The sequence below is a fragment of the Benincasa hispida genome, chromosome 1, assembly GCF_027475165.1.
Source record: "Benincasa hispida cultivar pf3 chromosome 1, pf3_genome.v1.1, whole genome shotgun sequence".
Classification (NCBI taxonomy): Eukaryota; Viridiplantae; Streptophyta; class Magnoliopsida; order Cucurbitales; family Cucurbitaceae; genus Benincasa; species Benincasa hispida.
The window spans coordinates 93,203,617-93,213,902 of NC_143478.1; the positions used below are offsets into that span (position 1 = coordinate 93,203,617).

General features: G+C 38.7%; 2 protein-coding genes across 2 annotated transcripts; both read right to left on the minus strand.

Moving 5' to 3' along the window:
• Positions 1–73: 73 nt before the first annotated feature.
• On the minus strand, positions 74–1,351 carry LYSOPL2 (lysophospholipase 2). Its single transcript, XM_039018573.2, has one exon. The coding sequence runs from the start codon at positions 1,072–1,074 to the stop codon at positions 97–99; it is 978 nt and encodes a 325-aa protein (XP_038874501.2). The 5' UTR covers positions 1,075–1,351; the 3' UTR covers positions 74–96.
• A 4,767-nt stretch (positions 1,352–6,118) lies between these two features.
• Positions 6,119–6,952, minus strand: LOC150038859 (uncharacterized). The gene has a single exon (XM_090314760.1). It carries the CDS (start codon positions 6,950–6,952, stop codon positions 6,119–6,121), a length of 834 nt encoding a protein of 277 aa, XP_090170886.1.
• Positions 6,953–10,286: the final 3,334 nt, after the last annotated feature.

The following is a 10,286-nucleotide window of genomic DNA, read 5'->3' on the forward strand; positions in this document are numbered from 1 at the left end:
CAGTCACACAGACTAAAAAAAAAAAAAAAAAAAAACCCTCCATTTCCGCCATTAACGCCGACCTTCATCTTCATCTTAAATCCACTTTTAGGGTTTCTATTTCTTTGGTCCATATCTCAAAGCTCTCTCATCGATCCATTCTCTCATATCCCTCAGCACAATCTCCACATTCTCATCAGTCTCTCCTTGAATCAACGAATGGTACATCCCATCGTAAAGCTTCAAGCTCTTATCGACACTCGCCGCTTTCTCATACAGTAATTCCGACGACGATGGACACGTCACTCCGTCAGCCGTACCGTGCACCGTTAGAAACGGCGCTGTAACCCTATAAAAATTGTCCCTAATGTATTGCGTTACCCGAACCAATTCCCTCATCGTCCCAACCCGAGGCGGTCCCGTGTACCTTCTTGGGTTCGACGCTATGATCTTCAACTTCTCCGGATCTTTAATCGCCTTTCCGACCATTTTATTGTCCGGCATGGTGGCCCAAGTATCGGCGACGCCGAAGAGGAGGCCGTAGAGGAAGAGGCGAAGCTTGCTCGGCTTCATGTTATCTGGTATGACGAAGAGGGGGGCTGAGAAGATCAGGCCGGTCCAGGTGTCAGGATCGGACTGGAAGTACATGAGCATAGTGGCGGCGCCGCCCATGGACTCGCCGAAGAGGAACGCTGGGAGGTGGCGATAGGGCTCGCTGCGGCGGGTGTGGAGGAAGAAGGAGAGGGATGCGGCGGCGACTTTGTCCATGTCGCCGAGGTAGCAGCGGAGGCCATCGGAGCGGCCGTGGCCGAGGAGGTCGGCGGCGAAGACGGCGTAGCCCCAGGAGGCGTAGGAGAGGCATATTTTTTGGTACATCCAGCCGGTGTCGGAGCCGTAGCCGTGAGTCATGTAAACGGTGCCTTTGAGCTCCGGCGAGTCCAGAGGGATGAAGCTCTGTGTGAAGAGCTTGCCATGGGGGGTTTCGAAGAAGGATTTGGTGTTGCGAACGCCTTGTGAGGCGTAGAATTCTTCTTCCGGTTGGTGTCCCCAGAAGTTCGGTGGTGGCTCCGGAGCCGGTGATGATTCCGGTGGCATTTTCGCCGTTTCTGCGCTTGTTCGGGGTAAGGGATAGGGTATGCGGTGGTTGTAATGTAAAGTGGAGATTGGAGGTGGGTAAAGTGGTGGTAGGTGGGAGAGGGCAATTTTGTAATTACTCAAAATTAATTTATTGTTTTTGGTGAAGGAATTTGAACTAGAAACCTACCTCCAGTTTGGGAAATTTGTACACCTAAAAATTGGGTCCAAAATGTTAAATGACCCATTTTTAAAAAATAATGTCAATTGACCTTTTGCTGACATCATCGTCATACCAAATTACGTAAATTACCCTTACTTATTCGTCTTCTTACTTTTTACTGAGAACCCATCAAAACTAAACTATTCTTCATTCAGATTTTCCAAGGCTAACAACTTCGTATCGCTCATAAACAAAAAAACAATTTCCGGCTTGCAAACGATTCTACTACTGCCGACAAATCGAATCTTATCGGTAAATCTTTCAATATGGTTTTTTTTGTTTGTTTTTTTTTTTATTTTTGATGTGTTCTGTGGTTGAAGACGAGTAGAAAGAGTTTGTGAGCGAGATAACTGAGAGTAAAATCGGTAGAGCAACACTGGAGAGAGTGAATGTGAGCGAGATATATGAACCTATGGTTTTTTTTTGTTTGTTTTTCTGGTTTTCGATGTGTTATGTGGTTGAAGACAAGTAAAAAGAGAGAATTTAAGAGTGACACCAAAGAGAGCGACATCGGAGAGAGCAATACTGGAGACAGCGATACCGGAGAAAGTGATGCCAGCGAGAGTGATTCTAGCGAGAGCGAATCCAATGAGATTTAAACAGAATATTGTTTTACATTTTTTTTTCTAAAGGAGTTTACTAATTGAATTTTTTAATAAATGCATGAGTGATTTAAGATGGCTACACGTTTCAGAATATCCGAAGCCAACCGATTTTCCGGTCAAGTAACCAGCTTGGCCCACATTGCTAATGCAAACAAGATTGTCAAAGAGAAGCTCCCGCCAACGCAGTTGGCCATGTTCAAGAGAACAGTTTTTGGGTGATTTGTTGACGTTGATATGGTGTTTAACAGTCCAATTGTCCATCACATGTTGCTTAGAGAAGTGAAGAGGACAAAATCAGACTCAATGTCATTCTCTGTCTGTGGGAAGGTTGTCACCTTTTCGAATGATGACTTTTTGGTGATGATTAGTTTGTGGCAATCCCTATCACGAGTTGATCGGAACCAGCAGTTCTCATATGAACTTGCTATCAAGTATTTTAGTAATCGAGGACACTTTATACCTCCGTGAACTTGAAGAAAAATACAAGGACTTAGAGTTTGAAAATGATGATGATGCTGTGAAGATCAGCCTAGTTTACTATACTGAGGTCGCAATGATGGGGGAAAACAAACAGAAAAATGCAGTCAACCTCAAACGTTTCAAGGAAGTTCAAAACTTAGAATACTACAATAGTCTTGATTGGGGTACCATTATTTAGGAGAGGACATTGGATGCCTTAAAGACTGTCTTGAATGATAAGAGCAGTCTATACAAGACGAGGGTCAAAGCAAATAAAAACTACATTGTGAAGTACTTCTTACATGGATTTCCACAAGCATTCCAGGTAAATTTGATTAACATAATAATTGTGTTGTTTAATCTAATATTACTATTGTTCTTAATATATTTTAAATTTTATTTAGGTATGGACGTACGAGATCCTAGCTTCATCGATAGCTGGGAACATTGCGGAGCGAAGGAGCAAGGTGGCTTTGCCCCGCATATTACGATGGTCATGCTCCCACTTAGTGTCCTTCAAAGTACTCAAGAGAGAGATATTCGAGTCTAACAATGTACGTTTACTCTATGCATAATATGTTTATCTGGTTGTTAAATTGACACGAACCAGTTTACTGGGTTGTTAATGCAGATAAAGGTTAAATAGGCACTGTGATGTCAGATGCTGAAAGGGAGTTTTGGGATACCCCAGTGGAACGACAACCTATATTTGAGCTAGGTGCAGATGATGATAGTTCTGAAAGTGGCAATAGGTCGACGAGTGAGGGGGGGTAGTCCCGAAAGTGAAAGTGACGGTGATGACCATCGTGGAGATGACAATGATGAGGTTGTCAGGGTGGAGGGAGGGGATGAACCCGAGCATTCTGAGCACGAGGATGCTGAATATGGAAGGGTGGGAGGAGGAACATACACATGTAGTGATGATATGTTCCATGATATGATGGGGGACGTACGCGAGGAGAACGAGTTGAACTAAGTTGATGTCTTTCTTGCGGACTCCAGTACAGAGCGACCTATGGATGAGGAGTGTCCTGAGTGTGTTGCCCGCTACAGGGAGGGAGTCAATGCCGACGAGTCTATTTATTTGTACCTGCGGTCCATTGACAGCTCACTATCGAGGTTGGATGGCAGTATATCGGGTTTAGATAGTCGTGTATCCAGTATGGAGGAAAACATGACTGACATGAAAGGGCAATTGTCGGCCATCCTGTCATTGTTGCAGTCTATGTGCAAGGTTTGCATCATTTTATGTCTTTATGTGTTTAGCTTTTACGTGTTCGTGAACTCACCATTTTACTTTACTGATTGAAGGGTTCCACGGTGAATGAGGAGACGACTAGGTCACCCATGCCATCTCGAGATCCTAATACGACTGCGACTGCCTCTGACACTCCCATCCCCATCCCCCCTCTACAGTCCGATACCACCACTTCACCTACTCCCACCCCCCCCGTACAGACTGATACCACCACTACTACGACATCACCAATTGACATCGAACCTATACAGGTCGACGTCCCACAAACAAAGCCCGACATGTCTGCCTTACACACCATGCCACATATAGAGGCTGACATGTCTGGCATCCCAGAGGCAGACACTTCTGGGATTGTTACGACCACAGAAGAAGTTCCACTGGTGAGTAATTTATTGATCAGTAATCTTTGTTTATATTTTTATATTTCTTGATGAGTAACATTTTGTTATCTGTTTATGTAGGAATCTCGAGGAATTAGTCGTAAGAGAAAATCGGTTGATAAATATACACCCCTAGCCCAAGTAAAGAAGAAAAATGTGGCTAAACATCCTCTCCCAGGTGTAGCTACGTCAATATCCAGATCGATCGTCACCTATAACGTAGCACATGATGTTCCACACAATATCCTGATAGAAATAATGGGCTGGATCTCAGACGATAATACAGACAACGAGGTTCGAGAGAACTCCTTCAAACCACTCGCCAAGCAATTCTTCAAGGAATTGATTATCCTGAATTCATTGGTCGAGTGCGATGTAAGTGTCCTAGTCTTTACGTCTTTACATGTTGGCTATCTTGTACTTTTACTGACATATTATTTTTTCATGCAGACCAAAAATACTCTATTTTATTTTATGAAAGATAAATTTTATTCCCGGACCAACATGTGCATGCACAAGTTCACCATCTTGCCAATTGGTGTAACGGTAAATTTTGATATTTTGTTTCTTAACTTCTCATTTCGTTAAGTTTCCTGGTCTTTACTTCTTTACTTAACTTCACATTTTATTTGACAGAGTCACCTTAATGCTCGTGGTGGGGTATTTAAACGAATAAAGAATATGTCACTTCTGGAGCCTGCCCTAGCTTGGTAAGATGAAGACACGTATAAGGACTATGTCACCGGTAAATTCGATGTCAAATGGGTGAATGTGGATTTCGTTTATACGGTGATGAATATCAGTGTCCACTGGATGGTCCTTGTAATGGACATTAATAGAGGCCACATATTCGTGTTCGATTCACTTCCGACATATACACCAATGACAAAGCTAGTGAATTGGCTAGAGCCATTGACGATCACAGTACCATCCCTACTTCACTACTGTGACATGGATCGATCGAAGTCGGACCTATCCACAGCCCGTTGGAAAATCTTGTGACCTATGAACGTTGACATATAACACGGGTCGCTTGATTGTGGCATCTTCGCAATAAAACTACTGGAACACCTGGTGACTGGTGCTGATCCATCCGTAATCACTCTGGAGAAGATGAGTGAATATAAGATGCAATTAGCATATCAGCTATGGGTAAACACTCCATATTTTTTATATGTATAGAACATTATATTTTTTATTGTATGTAAAAACATTCATTTATTTTTTATGTATGTAAAAACATTCATTTATTTTTTATGTATATAAAAATATTCATTGTATAATTGAACATATATTTTTTATGAAAGTTCAAAGTTCAAAGTTCAAAGTTCAATATCAGAATTTTATCAGAACATGCATTTTTTTATGTATAATGGAACTACTGCTCTTTTCATTGTATAATTGAACATCTATTTTTTATGTAAGTTCAAAGTTCAAAGTTCAATATCAGAATTTTATCAGAACATGCATAATTGAGCTTAGCACATTATATGGTTCAAGGTTCAAAGTTCAAAGATCGAGAGAGCGAGATGTAGAGAGAGAGAGCGAGATGTTCAGAGAGAGCGAGATTGTGAGAGAGTGTGAGATTGAGAGAGAGCGAGATTCATGGAAAGCGAGATCGTGAGAGAGAATGAGATTGAGAGAGCGAGATGTTCAGAGAAAGCGAGATTGAGAGAGCGAGATCGAGAGAGTATTTTTTTATCCATTTTGTTACAAGTATGAAGATTGAAAGAGTATGAAGTCATTGTTTTTTGTTACACATATGAAGATTGAGAGAGTATGAAGTTATTGTTTTTTGTTTTCAGTATGAAGATTGAGAGAGTATGAAGTTATCCATTTTTGTTACAAGTATGAAGATTGAGAGAGTATGACGATAGAGAGAGTATGAAGATTGAGAGAGTATGAATATTGTTATTAAATAAATACTCCAACTTGTTATTGTTTTTTGTTTACAAGATGAAAGTATGAAGTATGAAGTGTTACAAGTATGAAGTATGAAAAACAATGAAGTATGTTACAAGTATGAAAAAGTATGAAGTATGTTACAAGTATGACAAAGTATGCAGTATGTTACAAGTATGACGTATGAAAAGATGATCAATGATATTTATAACTAAACTGGATGAGGGGTGTTTGTGTCTCAGTCTCTGGCATTTTTGGCACATCGCACGGTTGTAAGCGGTTCAGTACAATTTTGGCGGTTATGTCCATAATTCCCACACCGACCACACTTCATTTGTTTGCGAAATTCTCTTTTGGATGGTATTCTTCTCACTCTCTGTCGCCCAGCTTGTGGCACAAACTTCGGAGGAAGGATAATCTTTTCTACGTATCCAAAAGGTCTTTTCCATTCAAATATGGGGCCAAGTGGATTTATAGGCTCCGCATACGCAGTGATTAGAGAGTTCACTATATAAAATCGACTACAAAGATTGTGGATGGGTATATTTCTTTCCTTGGCAGCAACAATTGCATGGGAACACGGGATACCAAGTGAGTCGAATTCCTTACACGTGCATTCCTTCGTGTGAAGATTGATAATACCGTCCAATCGATTATCTCGCACATGTACCCGATAACAATCAATAGGCTCCACCGGATATCGTCTGCCCTTATTAGCTTCATTTGCCAATCGGGTTTCACAGTAGTCAGAGAGCAATGTTGTTCGAGATGCCCAGTAATTCCTTCGTTCGTAGAACCACGATTGAAGCATTCCACTAACATGTTCAATCAAACATACTATGGCCATCAGTCGATAATCTTTAGTTAAGGAATTGAAACACTCTACACTGTTGGATGTCATGTTATCATATCTTCGTTCTATTTGGTAAACTCGTGTCCACCTTTGAAGACCAATGTCTTCTAAATATTTCGTGACAACACCGTCTCTAAAATTGCGGAGTTCGTCCCATTTTGTCTGGAACTCTGTCATGCGAAATGTCCTTGCTGCATCTCTAAATATCCCAACAACCATGTTATCCTTAAAGTTTGTAATCAGATTCTATTCTATATGCCATGTGCACAATCCATGAAATGCTGTGGGAAAAAATGCACGAATAGCATTGCCGATAGATACCATTCTATCAGACACAAATACCAGATTATCGGGTTCTTCGATACTGCATTTCAAGTTTGACATAAACCATTTCCATGATCGATCGGTTTCATTGTCCACTATTGCATATGCTAGTGGGTATAATTGATTGTTCCCATCCATAGAAACTGTAACCAACATGGTGCCTTTGTATTTTCCTTCCAAGTGCGACCCATCAACAATAATACAAGACCGACAGCTTGCAAAACCTCTAATACAAGGCCCTAATGCCATAAACATATACTTGAAGTGCACCTCATCTTCAAGTTCGATCTCAAAGACTGTACCCGGATTTTCTATTTTTAGCGCTTCTCCATAGGCATGTAGTATGGAATATGAGTATTCTAGAGTACCTCTAGTGAGATTATACGCAGCTTCCCTTGTACGACACGCTTTATCATAACTTATGTTCATGCCATAATCTCTCCTCATATCCTCAATGATATGACAAGGTTATAAATACGTCCTATGCCCGTGAACTTATCTTTGATGAGTTGACCAACAACCGTAGCAGTTGCTTGTCTATGGTCGTGATTCAAAATTTCTATGGAACATGTGTGCGAACTGCAGTACCTTGTGATCTTGAATATATCAGACCCTTCCATTTTGACTGCACGAAGGCTCCACTTACATGTCTCCTCAATGCATTTGACAATGAATAGAGGTTTGATTGATTTCCTAACCTTAAATTCAAAATTTCTATTGATAGATAGAATAGACAATCTCATTTTCAAGTCCTTTTTGCTCAAAAATAGTTGACCAACTTCAATGTCCTCTGTCCCAGATGAAGAGGTGTCAGGCATAATCAACTTTATCCTATGACTTGAAGACACAGATGGTGGAACTACTAAAGCTGCTGTAGAACGACACACATCTCTATGATCACGATCCATTTCATTCAATCCTGCTGATTGCTCATTCACATCCACATCCACTGAAGGACACAATCCATATAATTGAATGTTGATGGTACAGTGTTGGTAGATAATGGAATATCATCCTCTTCCCGATGAAGCTGATATGATTCCTCGTATTGTCTATCCATAGCCGCATCATTATAACTCACATTTTCAAACCCCATTCCAACTCTTTCGTCTTATTTAGACTTCAACGTTACAGCTATCTGAAGTCTACTAGGCTCTTCTCGCAAAAGAGAGAAGTGAAAATCATCATCATCCATTATGCATTGTGGAGGGACTTCAAATTCAAGATTATATTTAACTTTCAGGATAAGATCAAACTCTGAAGAATTGACTTTTGTAGCCCTGTAAATGCGAGATTTAAGTTCTTCATAATTCACTGTAGGGGGCACAACGATTCCTTTCAACTGTCCCCCAATATACGAACTTTCATTCTCATCTCAATCACCTCCAAATCGAATAAATAGACACTTTTATGTCATCCTATAAAGCAAGAGAACATTTGTCATTAAGCTATACAAGCAATTGAAATGTACTCTTGCTCTCTCTCAAAATCTCGCTTTCTCAATCTCGCTCTCGCTCTTTAAATCTCGCTCTCGCTCAACATCTTGCTCTCTCTCAAAATCTCGCTCTCTCTCAAAATCTCACTCTCTCTCATAATCTCGCTTTCTCTCTTACTCTTCTTCTTTCTTACTCTTTCCCAATACAAAATTTTGTAATGCTATCCTTCTAGAAATAACACATAAAAAATAATTAAAAAGACTCAAAATAATTCACCTTTATGAAAAAGTTGTTCCTTTCTGAGAAAGCCTCGTCTTGGAAATCCCCGTTCGAAAAATCTATGTTCAACAAAACACTGTCGAAAACCAGAGAAGTAATCACCTTTGAAATTGAGTTTAGAGTTTAAAGAAATCACCATTGTATTGTGTTTAGGTATTATTGATTTGATTTGAGGCTTCCGTCGTGACATTTTGTCAAATCAACAATACACTGACGAGCAATCACATCAAACCAAGGAATTTCAAGCGAGAGCAAGATCGTTTAATCACACAAGAGCGAGATTTAACTCGTGAGGCCGGTGTAAGGGTAATTTACGTAATTTAGTATGGCGATGATGTCAATAAAGGGTCAATGATGATGTCAATAAAGGGTCAATTGACATTATTTTTTAAAAATGGGTCATTTGACATTTTGGGCCCAATTTTTGGGTCATCTGTACAAATTTTTCCTCCGGTTTAAGCATGCTAGTTGAGGTAGGCTATTTTTTATACTATAAATGGGATATAAAAAATATATCATTAAATATAACATAATAGAAAAGAAAGGAGGAAAAAAAACCCTACAAATCAAAAGAGTTGGAGAGAAAATAAGAGTAATATTAGAGAAAACATCCCTACTTTTTTTTAAAAAATCAAAAAATTGAAATTTGATGAAAATATCGAAATATAAATAAAAATTTCAAGAAATTTGAAGATTTCCCTACCTAAATTTTGAGCCTAAATCTTGAAATTTCGATATTTCGATCGAAATTTCAACTATGATTAAACAATAAAAAAAATTGAAAAACTTATCGTATTTTATGACCATTAAATTAGGTTATTGTCTTGTTTTTCATTCTAATGTATGAACTTTTAAGGTGTCTGATTTTTTCTTTTTTTATTTTGAAAGTTTGAATCTTATTTTAATTTTCCCAACAGTATAGTTCTGGCATGTAATTCTTCTTTTAAAAACTATTTTAATTTTTAAACTATTAAAAATTATTACATTTTAACATATACATTTGTATATAAGTGAACTTGGAGGCATCTAAATTTTCTATTAAAAACATATATTAGAATATATATTTTAATATGTTAACATGCATGTGTGTAGTAGGCTAAGATCATAAGCAAAGAAAAAAAAAATCATAAAGAGGAATCGAAGTTATAAGATCTAACTTTTTATACTTGTAATTTTGACTTTTGATATTTTACGGGAGAGAAATTAAAGAAAAAAGTTTAAATTTGATTTTTTTAAAAGAGAATAAAAAAATTAATCTGAGACCTAAACCAACCAAAGGTAGCCACGATCCTCTTTCCCTTTCATCTTTCCACTCTAGCTAAGATTAGTATTATATTGGGTGAGCAGTAAATAATATACATACACACACGCAAGACCTATTATCTTTAATTAAAGTTTTGTTCGGTAATTATTTAAGGCTCGTAAGGTAATTATTTAGGTCCTATCTGGTCATTATTTTATTTTTTATTTTTGAAAATTAAGTCTATCTTTTCTCCATTTCTAATAATGATTTG